Below are 17788 nucleotides of genomic sequence, written 5' to 3' on the forward strand. Positions count from 1 at the left end.
ATCTATAGTTAATTAATTGAATGTCTGCTGAGGCAGGCAGAATGTATATGTTCCTTAAAAAAACAAAACAAAATCTTTTGCTGTAAATGATGTTGCTGGGAGTTGTTAAGGAACCCCAGGCGGTGTATTAGCGTATCTCTAAATGTACCCTACAGCCAAAACGAGTTATAGATGGACGATCTTCTGTGTGTGTCATTAACTGGATCAGTCCAAGATTACACGCACTTTTATTCAGCGTGCATAAACAAAAACAGTGATTGCTGGCACTTAGAAGAGAGAGACGATGACTTCGGTGAATTCATATTACATCGTATCATTCAGTTTTCAGCAGTTCATATTTCAAACACTTGTGTCGCCTTGCCATCTGAAGCAGGCAAAAAGCCCGACCCACCATCGCTTTGCACAAGCGAATGAATATGAAAACAGCGTGGACAGAATATATTTGTAAGGCTACTTGTGTGGTTGTCTGCTTGTTTACCCAAATATACACCACATGCAGGCTTTACGAGAAATGAAAAACACGGAGGATAAAAAAAGAGCGATAACAGCCCCTCTCATATTTAGGCAGTCAACATGAATGTGTGAGGAAAGAATTTAAAATGGGAGGAAAGACTGTTCTGAACCTCCTGCTGCTGTTTTAGAAAGTCCACAACTGCACAGACAGATACACATTTGGCTCTGTGTGCGTGTGTGTGTGTACTCATGCCCATGTGTATATGGGTGGTTGTCCCACCTCTGACCTTGAATAACCCTTCCAGAGGTGAAATTTTAAGTGCTTGTGAAGGATCCAAGGTGGCAGAGGAGCTTCATAGAGAAATTTCCCAACAGTTAACACAAAGACTAAAATAGGTTTGTGCGTGTGTGAGACAGAGGAGTGTGTCGACAATGATTGCAGACAAAGAGCAAGGTTTGTTCTCCTGAGAGTCTGTGCCTGTAAAAGGCTCTCCAGCTGAAGGTACAGCGGTCAAATGTAGGAAGCCCGTATGCATCACTTTGAAAGGTCAGGGAAGATGAATCAAATGCGCCTTGAGTAATTCAAATGTGTAGAAGAGAGCAAAGGATAAGATGAATATTGATATTTTACACAGCAACATTGCTACAAAAACACAGCTCATATTATACATTTTATGAGCAAAGTACTGAGATGGCTTCCTGTTGAGGACAGTCTCATAAAGGAAAGTGTTCAGAGGTGACTCTGCAACAGAATAACCGGATTATACAGGCTTGATCATGGTGAGCAAGGTGCTCCCATTCTCTCCCTTACTTCTTAATAATGAGGTCTCTATCTTGCAGAGGAGACTCAGCAGTCATACTTAATCTCTCCCAGCTCACACACACGCACATAATAAAAAACAACAACAAAAAACAGACTATTCCCACGGCCGGGTTTCTGTTTGTGTGTGTTTGTTTGTCATATGACTTCCTGTCTTCCAAGCATCTATTCTGCCGCTTTTCTGTTCCCTTTTCTTGAAAACTGTTCAAACTCCAAGGATTAACAATTCAAAACTCTTTTAGTGTTACATATTAGCTTTTTTTAACAATCTCATAGGTCATTTGAACTTCATTTTAAAAGCTTATGCCTGGTAGGGACTCATCATAAAAACAACAGCATTACTATTGTTGGCACCACTTAAACAACCTGTCTCTGTGTTTATGTGACAAGTGCCTCTTGTGAATGTGCAAATATAACATTTGTCTCTCAGAGCCAGGTCAGGATGGATGGTCGGCCATACAAAGCCTTTGGCTTTGGCGTGTTTTCAGTGCTGTACTTTTGTTTATTCTATTTCTTTAAAAGCAAATCAAGGCTGTAAAACTTTAAGGATCCACATCCAAAATCTAGTGACTGATGGCAAGTCATTACTTGTAAAATTGCACTGCATGCTACCATGATTTACAGATAACATATTCCCTCAGCATCGGCTGGATTTATCTGTTGTTGAGATTCTGTCTTTTCGTGTGCAGTCGTATCCTGGTTTCATGTACTTTCATTGATAAACAGTATGAAAGACTGATGCATTTGTTTTAATGGCCCACCAGGGGGTTATACATGTAGCTGCAAAAATACCTACAGAAGACTATTTAGTAATTTATCCATTATGTCACTGCTAAATCTTAGCTACAAAAATATGTTTTTCAATCAACTGGAGTGAGAGAAAACGTATTATGTTTATAAGCCATTAATAACACATTGCTTTTTTTCAAATTTATGATTGTGCTTTAAGAAAATTCAGCCTCTGAAAAAGTTTTGGTTTTGTTTTATGACTCAGTAAAAGGTTAAAAAACAACTTTAAATATTGTAGTATCACCTCATGAGTATTTAAATTATATTAGAAGGTTCAATTTCAGCTTTAAATCACGAACTGTAAGCTTCGCACAAAGTAAGAGACACACACACGAACACACATTGTCACAGACCGTGACAATATGGCACGGACTGTGCCATATTGTCCATTATTTTGCAGGAGAGAAGTAATCATCTCTAAAATTGTTATTTGCGGCCTATGTTGCCAAATAATAATTCATCCTTTAAACCTCCTCTCGCTTCTCCTCTCTTTGCAGTCAACAACCTGCTCAAATGTCATTTTTAGTGACAAGAGATTATGGCGGACTTAGTGCAGCTGAGATGTCAGTTGAAAACTCCATTAAGACTCCAGCTTAATGAGACTTCTAAAGCAGCAGCAGCTTTTCCAGCAGCGGGAAGGAAAGTGGACATTAGATTCCTTGAAAACTTTTGATGGTGACCTTTTAACCATGTGAACTTTTTAGTTTTGTTTAGTGTTAGAGATTCAAATTAGCCTTTACTGAAATTATGATGCGTTCAGTGCATTAAGAGACTTAACTTCGTCCTTTGCCTTTAGATTCACAGATGATTTATTTAATCATTTAACTGCTGGAAGCACTCCACGCTAAAGCAGGTATTGAATTCTACAGTTGCCTCTTGCTGGCAGTCTCAGCGCTCACAAAGATCCTTTGTTTTGTTTTGTTTTTTTGTTTTTTTACATCAAACTAAGTTCATTTCCAGGATCAGGATATGAGCAGCAATAAAGATAAACAGATTACTTTAATTTCAAATTTGCTCATCGTGGCTTTCCTTTTGCACGGTGGGAAATGACATTAAAGCACACGCACTAACAAATTACAGTGAAAAGGACTTTACAAGCCGTGCTTGTGTCTGAATCCTGACCTGACAACGTGACCTGACTTGATTCGCACAGCATGATGCTTTGTGATGAAAATGAAGCAAATTATTATGTGGTCCAAAATCAGCAGTTTCCTGTTTGTCTGTGCTGCTACATCTGAATCATGCGCACCACATGAATGCACAGTAGATGTGCTTACAAGGTGCTCAAAAGACGAGCTCGATGTCTTTTTTGTGTGGTTAGGTAGGAGGGAAATAACTGTTACTTTTACAGACAGTAGTGTCTCATCCATTTCCTGTCAGGCCTCGTTTCACAGTTTTTAAACATAGATATGTATGTACAGACTGGTGCCCCTCATCCAGTGACCTAGAACTATCTGCCCTTTGATTGTGCAACATGATATTAAGGTCAATGTGAGCATAAAGATCCAATGGACTCACTTAAACTCAGGCCCTCTGCTTCTTTTTCTCCTTTTTCCTGCTGGTGCATGTCTCAGATAACTGTGTCTGTGACTGCGTTTCTGTGTGGACTCTATAGTTTTATTGTTTTTGTGAGTAGAAAAACATCCTTAATCATAAACTCTAATGTCATCTGCTAATTGCTTCTGCACGTTCAGATTCTTCCGACGACATAATATTTGATCACGCTCGGCCGTATGTGTTTGAATATCTGCGTCTGTTTTTCTTTAGTACTAAAACTTCAGTTAACTCTGCAATATGGCAAGTTCACCTAGCAAAAATCATCTGAGAGAGTGCTGTCTTTGTGTCAATAATGTGTGCCAATGTGGGAAGCAAAGCACAATTGGCTTTTTTTAGTTACTGTCAAAATGAATTAAAAAAATCCATCAAATTGAAATTATTGGAGTGCAGAGGAGGGCTCTTTTTTTCTTTTTTTTTTGGATGTAGAGGGAGTTTTGAGATCCTTTTTTCCTGAATTTTTGCAGTGGAAGGCACACAAGTTGCCCTGAGCAAATAGAAAGTTATTTTCAGTCCCAGAAGATGAACATAGAAGATCAATAACACCAGTGAACTACTTTTGTCTAAGTTTTGGAGATGGGGATTAGAGACATAGAGTACGTGTCAAGATTCCCGCATAGTAAAGAATGTCGCGGTGGCATTTGTGAATCTTTTACTAGACCAGGTGCTGGCAATGTCGTCTGCGTTCTCTTTGCTAAATTAAAAATGTAAAAGTCGAGTTATCGAGAAGGGCGATGTATTCCTTCAAGGCTCACAGTGTGCAAATGAATACGAACCGCGTGTGTCGTAACGTGGCAACCTGTGCTTTGTTTGTTCCAGGTGATGAAACTGCGCAAGTTGGCTCAACAGATTGCAAATTGTCGCCAGTGTTTGGAGCGCTCCAGTGCCCTGATCACACAGGCTGAGCAGAGCTTGAAGGAGAACGACCACGCCCGCTTCCTTCAGACTGCCAGAAATGTCGCCGAAAGGTAGGTGGAACAGCGCACCGACTTAGACCACCTGCCTGTTGCAACAATATACTAATTTCACTTCATTATAGCTATTAATAGTCCAGACAAGTGGGAGGCTTTCAACAAGTCATCCTGACTGGGGTTTTTGTCTCGCTTTTTCCGTGTGGAGTTGTGTCATCTTGTAGCAGGCTGCATGATAGTTGTCAGAGTATTTGGCAATAAGTCTTTGACTCTTTAAATCAAAACCTCTGCCCTACAATGAGTTTTCGATTTTTACCTCTGTGAAATCCACTTGAAGGGGCTGATGGTGAAATCAGCATTTTATCAAAAGTCTTTGGCTCGTGCGATCAATGTCAGGCCTCTGTTGAAAATCATCTATCATTTAAGGGCCAGCTCTGCAGTTTTCCTTTCAACCCTCGCACTTCTGTAATACCCTCGCTCCTTCCTCCTCCTCCTCCTCCTCCTCCTGTAGATATTTTGCTCTGTCTCTTTCACAAAGACCTTTGCAAAAGCCACGGCTAGCACACTATCTTTTATTTGGCCTCGGCTCCACTTTTCTTTCAACCACCTGGCCGTGCACTTTATTGACTGACTGGTTTCTCTTTACTGAGGAACTGAAGACTTAAGGACTAGTGCTGATCTGTCCTCCACTCTGCACTGCTGTGTAACCCTGCCAGCACTGTGGTTCTGGCTGGCTCCTGCCACAGACAGCTCACTGATGCTCAAAGCAGAAGTAGGCACAAGTTTCCACAAAGCTGTAGAGACTGTGGAGTAAGTGTGTCAGTGCATGTCTGGTTTGACTGTGTTTTGACAACACCAAGGCAGAGAATTCGAGTTGGATTGGATGTAGACATTTATTCTGAGACCATGAATTTCATGTTTGTATTCTTTTAAATTTTTTCCCCTCTCTCGCCCTTTTTCGTGTCACTAATAATGTCTACCACCTCTCTCCTCTTGTCATCTCACCTCACTTCTCTGCTCTTATTTTTCCATCTCTTCATCACCTCCCATCTTTTCCTGCTCCATCCCTCTTTTCCTCGTCACCTCATCGGACCTCTCATCCCTCCTTCTCTACCCTTCTGCTGACATTTACTTTGCTCGCCCCCGTGTCCTGACAACTCAAAAGGGTTGCAATGGCGACGGCTTCCTCGCAGGTGCTCATCCCGGATGTCAACTTGAACGAGGCGTTTGACAACTTTGCTCTTGACTTCTCCCGAGAGAAGAAGATTCTGGAAGGACTAGATTACCTAACAGGTAAATTCACATCCTGTCAAATCTGCAGTAGATATGTTAACAGTCATCCTGCTGCTGTCTTGTTTTTTTGTTGTTTTTTTTTATTCACTGTTTCGAAGAACAAAACTGTTCTCTATAAGTTAAGAAAACTATCCAGCCTTGTCACATTTTCAAGCCCTTTTCAAACATGGAAAACACAACTTTGCTGACTTATTCAATTCAATTTTATTTATATAGTTCCAAATCAAGACAGCAGTCACCTCAAGGTACTTTACATTGTAAGGTAAAGACCCTACAAAGAAATACAATACAAAGAAAACAGAGAAAACCCCAACAGTCACATAACCCCCCCTAAAAGCAAGTGCTTCGGTGAAAGTAGGAAGGAAAAAATCCCTTTTAACAGGAAGAAACCTCCTGCAGAGCCAGGCTCAGGTAGGGGCAGCGATCTGGCGTGACTGGTTAGGGGTGAGGGGAGGAAGGCAGGATGAAAACACACGTTTGTCCTGTTTGACATTCTGTAATTCACATACGCGAGTTATCCTCAGATTTCAATTTTCAAATTTGGACAGCAACTGAAACCAAAATACACAAACCTATCTTTTCCTGAGGGAGGAGAGTAATGTTATTTTATGGTTCTTTCAAAACTTTCAAAACTTCAACCTCTGTTGACTTTATTGCTTTTCGTGGCACCTCAGCTGTCTCCCTTTCAGACAGAAAAGTCTGGAACGCCAGATTAACTCAACAAATGCGCATGCTGTCTATGACAGTTACAAAGTATAAGTTATCTAAGATTGTGTTGGACAAAAAAGCACAAAGGAAGCTTTTCTAACTCTGCTGTATCTCCTCATACATTGTTATCTTGTACTTTGCTCTTTGTGAACCCTGATCTCATATGTCATCAGTTTTTGGATGTCGACACCCTCTCTTTAATTAAAGTCTTCATTGGCCAAAACAAAACACAGGCTCACACCTGTTCAGAAGTTCTATTCGTTTGTTTGCTGTATGGCTCCGTGCCATTCAGACTTTTCCACATTGAATGTGCTGCCTAAATATTAATAGGTCAGACCAAGAAAGGGTGTGATCGCGATCTTTACAAAAGTGACCGGGGTTTTCATTCTGACACAAAGCCAACACATTCATATGCCCTCAGATAAATGAAAAGGAATGTCTGAAAGACCTTACGAACACACAAAACTCCCCTTTAGAAAGACATTCACCTCTTATCCACTTCATGTCAAATTCAAGTAGTAAAAATTTTATGCAGCTGTTGAGACGTATTATATTTCTGAGAATTCTGACAAAATGACGCTGATGATGACGCTTTCTAACATTTATTTTATTTGACCGTGTTCTTGCTTCCTCCACACGTAGCTCCCAACCCTCCATCTATAAGAGACGAGCTGTGCACCGCCTCCCACGACACCATCACTGTTCACTGGACGTCTGAGGACGAGTTCAGCGTCACCTCCTATGAGCTGCAGTACACGATCTACACGGGCCAAACAAACTTCATCAGTGAGTAACACACACACTCGATAGAGAGAAAGAGTAAAGAACAAGGCAGAGCAAACTCACTGGACATGCTGCTGCCTCACAGTAACAAGGTCCTAGGTTCGAATCCACCATGTTGCAGGTTTCAGTGTTCTCCTCGTGTCTCTGTGGGCTCCCTCTGGATACTCCAGCTTCCTCCCACAGAACAAAGACACGGGGTTAGGTTATTTGATGATTCTAAATTGGTTGTCTGTCTCTATGTGTTAGCTCTGTGACAGATTAGTGACATGTCCGGGGTCTACCCTGCCTTCCAACCACTCTGAATTGGATAAGTGGAGAGTATGGATGAATAGATGCTAATTGAAACTGAGCAAAACTTTAGGAGTCCCATGAATTTTGCATTCTCTCACATAGAACCATCCACAGTTACTTTCTCCCCCAACCATTTTTCGGATGAGAGGGGACAGCTGACATGCTGCAATAGTTTTAAATCAATTTTATTGGCTTCTGACTTTTTTCTAGTCCCCCACATCTGAAATGAATCTGGTGCCACTGGCTGTCACATAGCCCTCCCGTTGTTTATGCGTTTCTTTTAATGCACTGTGCATGATGCACTTCACTTGACTTTGACAACTTCTCTTCGACTGCAGTTCTATGGACCACTGACTCTGCACAATATTTTCACGGACTGCTTCTGCTCAGGCTGTTCATTCTGTTGCACTTCCTTCCTTTTCTTGTTGCCTAGCCACCAGCTCTAATTTCTTCTCCATTTAGTTGCATCCTCAATTACAGCCCGTGTTTGTAGCCTGGAATTGTGTGACCCTGCTGCTGTTGTGGTGTTATAAGAATCTTCTAGTTTTTATCATAAAATATATATAAAATGTACGTCTACCTACACAGAAGCACTAAGCAAACCATTTTCACTGACCTCTCTTCAGGTTCAAGAAACAAAGCACTGCAGTCATTTCAGCATTACTTAGTCTTATGTTGATATGTTCAATATTTTATACCAGCTGTGTTGGATAACCTGGATTTTTTGTCTTTGTTGTTTTCCATGCTTGTATTTTTAGAGAGATGGAGCTGAGTTATCAAGAGTACTCATTATAAAATAGGGCATACAGTGCATACTGTAACACAAGGGGATGCCTGAGATAGGAGATAGGTTTAAGTATCACATATTTGTTTAAGCAGTGTGAAAACTCAGCAGACACAAAAACTGAGGATCATAGCTTCACAGTTTTAACCTTCCCCATCAATCCTCAATACCCCAATCCCTATATGAGTACTACATTTTTATTTCAGGGCTGTAACAGTACAATGTACTCGTGATATTTCCCAAACATTTATTCTGCTAGCAGATCAAAGTCGGCAAAAATCAAACAGATTTAATCTAGCTAAACACGACCATGATGAAAGTGTTTTGCTTTCAGTGCTTTTCCCGTTAGATATGAATTGCAATTACTAGAGGTGTTTCATAATAGAACAGAGATCATACTGCAGTTTATAAGAGCAAATGCTTAGTTTTCAGAGCAAATTACAGTCCACTATCACCTTCACATAGCTGACTCAGCAGGTTCTTAATTCTAGTATTATAATCTGAAATATTGCCGCCTTTTCCTGGCCGCTTTTTCTTGACCTCATCTAAAAACATCATGAGATCAAGTAAAGGCTCAATGACAGGTGTGTAGGAGAATTGGTGAGGATTTCAAATGTGGTGCACAGAGAAACGGGCCGCACTTGCAGTAACAATGTCACGCCAAATGTGCGCCATGTTGAACCTGCAATGTTGAGAAGATTCATTCATTACAAAGGCGGGACTTTTACAGCCGGTCCTCACCCTGAATGTTTAGAGCCAAGCCCTAAATAATTCTGCTCCTGAATAATAATGGTACCAAAAAAAGCAATGCATACATTTCTGTATATGGTACTTTAACACTATATTCATTAACAAATGGAGGGCTCTGGATCTGATGACAGATAATATTTGGTCTTCTTCTACACGTCACACAGGTCAGCTGTTACACACAGATTTCAGGTCTATACACTGAATTACTTTATAACAACTCACATCTCCAGCTGACGCTCAACCTGCAGCACCACAAACAGGCAACATCAATTTCTATCAGAAGAATTATCCCCTGTATCAAAAACATATTGATTCTCCTTTTGCCTCCTCTCATTAATCTGAATTGCCTTGCCATTATCAGTGAGAAACACATACTTAAGACCCGTGCTTAGACTGTATTATTTAGGTTAGCAGATTACATGCTTCCTCATCAGGACTGCTGGTTTTTGAGCCGCTAAGTTGCGCTGCTCTTGGCAGAATGGTAGTTATTATCAAAATGAACTGGCTGCATCTTTGTAAGTAGCACGCTATTAGGAGATCACCCTGCAATCACACTAATTTGACCTGCTTAGCCAATAAAGGAATAAAATGTATTTTCCTGCTGAGGAGTGTAACTCCTTTCCAGCTCCTTGGAAAGGACCCAAATAAAATTCCCTTCATCCATCCATCACAATCCCAGTAATACAGCAATGGACGTTACCAATGCAAACTGAATTTTAAAGAAAATTAAACACATTTTGATCAAGCTCATTATCTTAAGAGCGTGCATAGCCTGAATCTACGTTCTTCATGCAAGACTTCATACGACTCTTTGACAAGCAGTAGATTCTATTACAGCAGCAATACAGTCACAGTTAGCCAGAATCAGACAAGTTTTGTCAAGCGACACTGCAGAGGTTCTTGTCCATGCATTTGTGTCTTCACGAATTGATTATTGTAATGCTCTTCTTTCTGGGCTACCAAAGAAAAGTTTTAGAGGTTTACAGATGGTGCAAAATGCAGCTGCTCGCATTTTAACAAGTACTGGGAAATTTGAGCACATTACCCCTGTACTGAGATCTCTTCATTGGCTACCTTGTCAGGTTCGAGCAGATTTTAAGGTCCTGCTGTTCACCTACAAGGCTTTACACGGATTGGCACCTTCATACCTCTCCGACCTTTTACACCTTTATGTTCCATCCCGTGCTCTACGATCTCAGGACTCTGGCCTTCTAAAGGTTCCTAGTGCCAGAAAAAAGACGATTGGAGAGCGTGCTTTTTCTTTTCGTGCCCCGTTTCTGTGGAACAACGTCCCTCAAGATATTAGGCAGGCATGCTCTGTGGAGGTTTTTAAAACTAAGTTGAAGACACATTTGTTCACCCTATCCTACATGTCTTAATTCTGTGGCTTTTAGTTTTTAAATTCTTACTGTTTTTAACTTGTATTGTGTTTTTTACTTGTATTTCTATGTATCGCTTTTATATATTTATCTTTTTAGTTTCAAATAGTTGTACAGCACTTTGGTTGAAAGCGCTTTATAAATAAAGTCATTATTATTATTATTATTATTATTATCATTATTATTATTATTATTATCATTATTATTATAGTTCACCAGTGCATTTAAAAGGATTTTTTTTAGAACTCTAAGTATATCAGTAGGTTATGATATGCAATAGAACACATACTTACTTACTTTTAACATTTAGCTGATCTGCACCACTTTGTCAGTTTTGATACGTGTGTTCATGAACAGTGAAGAGTGAGATGGTGCATCATTTCCTCTCCTTCCATTAACAATGATCCAGTGCATCCTCTGCTAAAGGAAGTAATAAAGGAAGCAATGAAGCTACTTTTCTTAGTATTTGTTTCATTTGGTCACCACACAGCTACTTCTGGGTCACTTCTCTCATTTAGGAACCAGAGCAGAGGTCTTCTTGTTCTTCTTTTTGAATCCTTTAAAGTCAAACAGACTGTCATCCCTTTCAGGTTTTTATACGTTACAGAAAATTAAAAAACAGTCTTTTCTTTCATAAAATTATTGGAAAATTTAAATGCACATATTCAATATTCAAATTTCTTTATAGCAAAAGACAGCGTGGCAGTAAAATGATGCAGCGATAGATTATGACACTATTGCCAGTAAAAATCTACATATTGGGACACAGGCAGAAATTATGCTTATTGTTTTATTTTCTACATAGTTTCTAATCATTAGCTCTGTGACTGACTTGTTATAATGCTAAAAGCAACTGACTAAAATTTGAGGCACCATTACATTAAATATAAATGTGGATTTTGGGGGGGTTTGAATGTTATTTAAAACATGTTAGTATTCAAGTGAGCAGTATTCCTCTAATCAGTTTTTTGACATTTAAATGCAGAAATGTTATATTATACCTTAGAATGACACAAACATAATATTCCTAAATGGGATTTTATGCATTTGTCACCATCTAGCTTTTGTTTTCTAATCAGCACTATAACCGAATGGCTATTGCGCCGTAAATGAAGTGAAAGAAAGGCCACTGCCAAGGAGAAAACAAACGGATGGACTGGTGAAAATCAGAGTGGATAATGGGTACATAGGGGAGGTGAAAACCACTTACTGATATGAGAAGGATGTGATTAATGTACATAATCGTGCACATTCAAGCACGTACGCACACAAATACACACACACAAACACCTGTGCCTCTCTAATCTTTTCATCTCCTCTTGTCTCTTCTCCTCTATGTGGCCTGACATTTCTCCATCTAACCATGCAACTCAAGTGCCCTAGCCATTTGAAACATCAGGATCCATTTCAGCTATGATAGACTGAGTGACTCAGATATTCAGCAGTGTGCTGCCACAGAGTCCTTAGAGATTCGTAGGAGAAACTGAGAAATGGAGAAATCCATTTAGCCCGGTTTGCCACTTGAGTTTTTACCATAGTATTTTTCTCAAACTTTCCAAGTGGCTAAATGCTCCCACTTGAGTGCCATCCTGTCTCTCTCCTTTTTCTCGCCTGGCCACATCTTCAGACTTGGCCTTCCCATGAGGAGGAGAAGTGGGGTTGTGGTGCCTTGTGAACCCTGCCTTTGCAGGATCATCCAAGCAAAGCGGCAGAAAATAGAATCAGCAAGTGAAACCAAATACCATGGAGAAATGTAAGCAGTGTCCAAAAGCCAAAAACGACTGTAAGTAAAGACATCTTGTGTGTGGCTGCTACCTGTGGCCCTCTGAAAGTTGTTGTGTCTAGTGCTGTTGACGAATGCGGGTGCCATCTGCCAACTGGCATCATGGATTATCCAGTTACACATTTACTTCCTCATAAATATTTGTTTTTCCATCTTGATTTTCAACCAGATTTGACTGTGAAAGTCTGCGTTATCATTTTGAGGCTTGTCTGTGTATTTCTGTCGAGGCTCTTAAACACACTTAGTTGTACACTATTTTATTTTATCCTTTTTCATTATATACTACAACCTTCTAATGTCATAACACCTTGGAAAATATTGAGAGAATCAAGTCAGGACATTGCCGTTGCCTGTTCTCACATATAGCACCCATCAGCAACTCTTAATGCTTCAAGTGACGCCGTGCATGCCAGAGGCAGAACACGCAACACTCGTTGGCATGCTGTGAAATCACAGAACAGTTACTTGCTTTATTCTCACAGACGCACGTAAAAACAGTTAATTACCTGTTCTCATGTACAGCTTGGGCAGTGTCAGGAAAAGTTCAGGGCTACAGAACATGGGTAAAACAGCATAAAAGATCATAATAGATTTGCCATAAATGATCTTTTTACAGATATACAGTTAGTATAATTCAATTCAGTTTTACTTATATAGCGCCAAATCACAACAACAGTCGCCTCAAGGCGCTTTATATTAGACCCTACAATAATACATACAGAGAAAAACCCAACAATCGTATGACCCCCTATGAGCACTTTGGCGACAGCGGGAAAGAAAAACTCCCTTTTAACAGGAAGAAACCTCCGGCAGAACCAGGCTCATGGAGGGGCGGCCATCTGCCGCGACCTGTTGGGGTGTGGTCCTTATATTCCACATAATGCTGCTTCACTTTTTAATAGTGTAAATAAATATGTGTCTTTTTAGAAAATAGGTAGTTGGTACCTTTGGATAGAGCCAGCCTAGTTGTTTCTAGTCTTTATGCAAAGCCTTTTACACCTTGGCTCTATCATCTGTGTGTACAGGAGAGTGGTATTAATAACTAATTATCAGTACAAAAACAAATAGCTGTATTTCCTAATACACTTTCTTTGCAATATGAAGAAACCTCACATGAATAATAGCTACCACAATTACACTTGCCTAAAAAGAAATGCGGCATCCGCTTTGTTTAGGAGCAGTAATTTCCTTCTTCCCTTCTGCTTCCATCTCCACATGACATCAGCCACTTTCCCCGTTTCTGTCGCCGGTTTGTACTGTGTTTCTGGGAGGCCTGCCTGGTAATCGCGCTAGCAATATCTGCCTGCTGTCTCCCTCCTCCACCTGTTATTCATGTGTGCTCGTAAACATTGGCCTGTGGTGAAATATTAAAATGATTATCACAGGTGAGAAGCAGATTCACAGTGGGCGCAAGGGAAACCCAAGGTGCAGGGGGGAAAAAATTGCGCTTTGTGCATCTCAATAGGGAACAGTTCTGAGATTGATCCATACCAGATCAATCTTAGAAGCGATATTGGTTGTTGGAGTAAATGGCGATGAGATTTCAGTCACTGCTGAAGGCCAGTCAGACAATATTAACCTGTACAAGTAATGTAAGGTGAGCACACACACACACACGTGTAGGGCTGTTTTATAAGAAATGAACAGAGGACTAAGACATACCCATGCAAGGACACAGTGAGACACACGCTGTCACCATTAACTCTATATTGCATCATCAAAGACAAACCCTCTTGCGTTCCCCAGATATTTCATGTTGCTCTTCCCTTCTCGTCTGCCTGCTTCTGAGAAAACGGCAACACAAACAGATGCACAGACATACTGTACATATACATACACAAGCTCTTGATGTCTGGATGCACGACGCAAGCTGATCTACTTCCTCTCTGTATTCCCTCGCTTTCTCTTTCCCAAATGGCGCATTCGCATACACCGCCACCATACTTTGTAGCCACGGTGCTTTCCAAAGCTAGTGTCAAGAAGCTCCTTTCATTGGCAAAAGTAGCAATAGCATATTGCTGTGCACTGACCTAATTTTATTTAGCAAAAATGGAGAGGTGCTATAGAGATCAAAAGCTTTAAAAATGAAAAGCAGCATGAAGTCCTTCTCTCTCATCTTTCCCATGTATCTCTTTCTGAAAGCCCACGTAACACTGTAGTCTACCTAATTTCTGCAGGATGCAGCCAAAACGACAGGTGGGTGGCATAAATTTTATGACAACAAGGGACAGCTGTCACAGCAGAACAACAGTCTTGATTTTCTTTTTTTTTCCGAGTGAAACAGCAATAGGATTTCATTGTTAACAGTGCATGCATATTTGCAAATCTAGGATGAAATAAAACACATTTGCATGTAAAATAGATCATGTACCTGGTGTAAAGGTGTAAATTAGGTTCTCTCATATTAAAGGAAGATGTGTCGCTTGTGCTTTCTTTGTCTTAGAAAAAGCTAAAAAATGTAGCCTCCACTCCAACTCCAGCCTTAAGAGTCCTCTCCCCTCATTCATTCTTAAAGGCACCTCACTTTTAAAGGCCTTATTTGCGTCCTGTGAAGTATTTATATTTACAAGCAGACTCTCAGCCATTACTTATGCATGCTGTTTCCATCTTACTCAATAATTCACAATGCATCCTCACCAGATGGGACAAGGTAAGCATGGCCCAGAGAACTCTCTCCCTTTCCGGGTTTTTTATTTCCTTGTAATTCTGCTGTGGGAGGAAGGATGAGACAATGAAAAGGGCTGTTATTCTACTTTCAACTCTACAAATGTTAGGCTCAGCTGTGGTTCTACTAAACAAGATGCTTTGTTGGTTTTGGCAATGGCTTTTGGGTTTTTTTGTTGTTGTTTTTTTGGATGTGTTCGTAATTTCACAGTTCTTTGTATAAACTGCCTCTAAAATGTTTGCCCATAAAATAGAATTTCTGTATAGTCTCCAGTTGGCACATCTTGGTTTTATTATTCATGCTGTCAGTTCATTCATTTCAGTTTAGCTATCGGCGTTATTAATACACTCGCGTTGTTCACGAAACCATGAAAGAGTGATCAGTTTTTGGGTTTCTGTTTTTTCCACATGTCCTGTATGACAGCCTTTGGAAAAGGTACACAATATAACATGTCACGCAATGTTCATGCATGAAGCGTAAGCACAGCAGCTCCAAACTTGGCATGTTTTGCAATATCCATTTTGCATAAATCAGCAGTCCTCCCCTAAAATCCTCCACAGCAGCTGCATAAATCTCACCTTGTGTTCAAAGTTGCGTATTTCATCTTTGAAATCAGGAAACATACCTTGATCACCACGAGAGTGGTAGGTCAGGTAATTGTGCGATAACAGTGATTTTAATGTGTAAAATCAATCCAGTTATTTCACGCAAGAGTAAAGCCAAAGGAGCACCCCATTGTGGGCGATCAACTCTTTAGCTCACAGCCGAGATTTCCTTTTTTTATCCTTCACAGTCGGCTACATCTCAGAGACTGAGAAGACTGTGTTTAGAAGCAGGTGACTGCAGAGCTTAACTGGCATTACCGACTCTATACTGCAAGCTGCTTTAAATCAAAGTGCCCACCAAATGGGGTCATGTTGTTACTGCCTGTGTTTCCATACATTTGAACATTAAAGGCAATGACAGTCTTTTGCCTTGAGGCGCTTACTTCAGAGATTTATATTGTGAGCACCTTGTTCATAATGGCTTATAGTTTTAGCTTAGTGAACGCACAATATTGCCTCAGGGGAGTTTGTCATGCTAAACCTGATGTAAAAGTACTGTAATGGGATGGATTAGTATGTAGACATAAATGTTGCATAACATGGAGAGCCGTATGGTCTCTGAGCTCCTTATTTGGGTGGGGATGACTCACTTGGGGGCTTTGAGGAAAAATAACCCTCCTCTGGTCGGAATTGAGAACAGATTTTACTCTTTTGAACATCACTGAAAAAAAGGTTCTTAGCAGGACACACTAACTCTGCTTACCTTAAAAGCGGCAACATAACCTTGTTACTCATGCTGTGTGTACTTGTGTGTGTCTCTGTGGCTCTGCCAGGCTTGTACAACTCTGCAGACAGCTGGATGATCGTACCTAACATCAAGCAGAACCACTACACGGTGCACGGCTTGCAGAGTGGCACCCGTTATATCTTCTTCGTCAAGGCTATCAACCAAGCAGGAAGTCGCAACAGTGAGCCAGCCCGCCTCAAAACCAACAGTAAGTGAAGGCACATGTTACACTTCTGCCAGCCTTTTCATGAATATTTACAAGCCGTGTTATTTTGGGTTTGGATATTTAATACAACTGAAAGCTTGCATCTCTCTCTGTATCATTTGTGCAACATAATGTTGTCACGACTGAGTGTTTTTCCCAGAGGATTGGCTTTGATTTACAAGTGAGTGGCAGATTCGCTGCTGATTCAGAGCTAGTTTAGATTATTACATTGTATATGCATACATGAAAGGAGAAAGCAGCAAGAGTGCCAGCAGTGCCTAATGTATTTCTGTCACAAACACTCACTCACACTCAAAGCAATTCATTGTATGTCATGCAATCTTCACTGAATAATTTTAGTCTAAATGTATGAACAGTTTAAAAAAAAAAAGTATAATGTAAAAATTTTTAAGGCATGTTTCCAGAAGGTAGACTTTCATCATTCTCTGATATAGAGAATCAAAAAGTTGACCATTTTTTAACAAAAAGTATTTATGTCAAAAATGTGTTTGGACATTGAGTAGACATTCGATATTACGATGTTCTTACAACTCCAATTCCAAAAAAAGTTGGTACAGTGCAAAATGTAAATAAAAGCAAAATTTAATGGTTTGCAGACTTCAGAAACCCATATTATATCAACAATACAACACAGAAGACATATCATTACCTTTTGATGTGTTGACGCCATCAATTTCAAGAAGATTGTAAACACTGTAAAAATGGAAAATTATGGCTTTATGACTGTACATGTACATGCATGTGAGCCACCTAGCTTAATTGTACTCGGCATAGAAGGAGCCTGGAAAATGCTTCATACCCTCCTTGGTCAGTAGCGACTTGTTGGCTGTACATACAGACTTCATATATACATACGCTATGATGATTATAGTAAGATCTAAAGTTAATCTCTGACTACATCGTCCATCAGCACAATACCGCTACAAATTTTGCAAAATGACACAAAAATTATCCTACATGGATAATGCTCTAGTAATAACACCACAACTAGTGTGATGGTAAGATTGAAAGTATATTGGGATATAGGTAAGGAATCCTCACACACATATTTTATCTCATAGAGTTCACATCCTGAATGGTTCGTGCATAACGTTTACTTATCACATTTTAGCCACTTTTTGTCAGCTTAGGTTTACTATTATAACCTCCACACCATCTCCTCACCAAATAGTGTGTATTTAAGTTACAAGTATGAGCAGACTTACTTTTTGAAGTATGTACATACAGTACTTTTGGTAGCAAGACCCTTGTCAAGTATTCTGTGCTT

General features: G+C 40.0%; 1 protein-coding gene across 6 annotated transcripts in view; it reads left to right on the top strand.

Annotated features, from left to right (window-relative positions):
* The window catches only part of mid2 (midline 2), a 155265-nt gene that overhangs the window by 117372 nt on the left and 20105 nt on the right, over positions 1 to 17788 (top strand). For all 6 annotated transcript variants that reach the window (XM_039618942.1, XM_039618952.1, XM_031752906.2 and 3 more), the window contains 4 exons: positions 4436 to 4584; positions 5693 to 5820; positions 7171 to 7314; positions 16342 to 16503. In XM_039618942.1, the coding sequence (XP_039474876.1) occupies positions 4436 to 4584; positions 5693 to 5820; positions 7171 to 7314; positions 16342 to 16503 (583 nt within the window). The remainder of the gene's footprint in view (positions 1 to 4435; positions 4585 to 5692; positions 5821 to 7170; positions 7315 to 16341; positions 16504 to 17788) is intronic.

The sequence above is a fragment of the Oreochromis aureus genome, linkage group 2 (assembly GCF_013358895.1).
Source record: "Oreochromis aureus strain Israel breed Guangdong linkage group 2, ZZ_aureus, whole genome shotgun sequence".
Taxonomy (NCBI): Eukaryota; Metazoa; Chordata; class Actinopteri; order Cichliformes; family Cichlidae; genus Oreochromis; species Oreochromis aureus.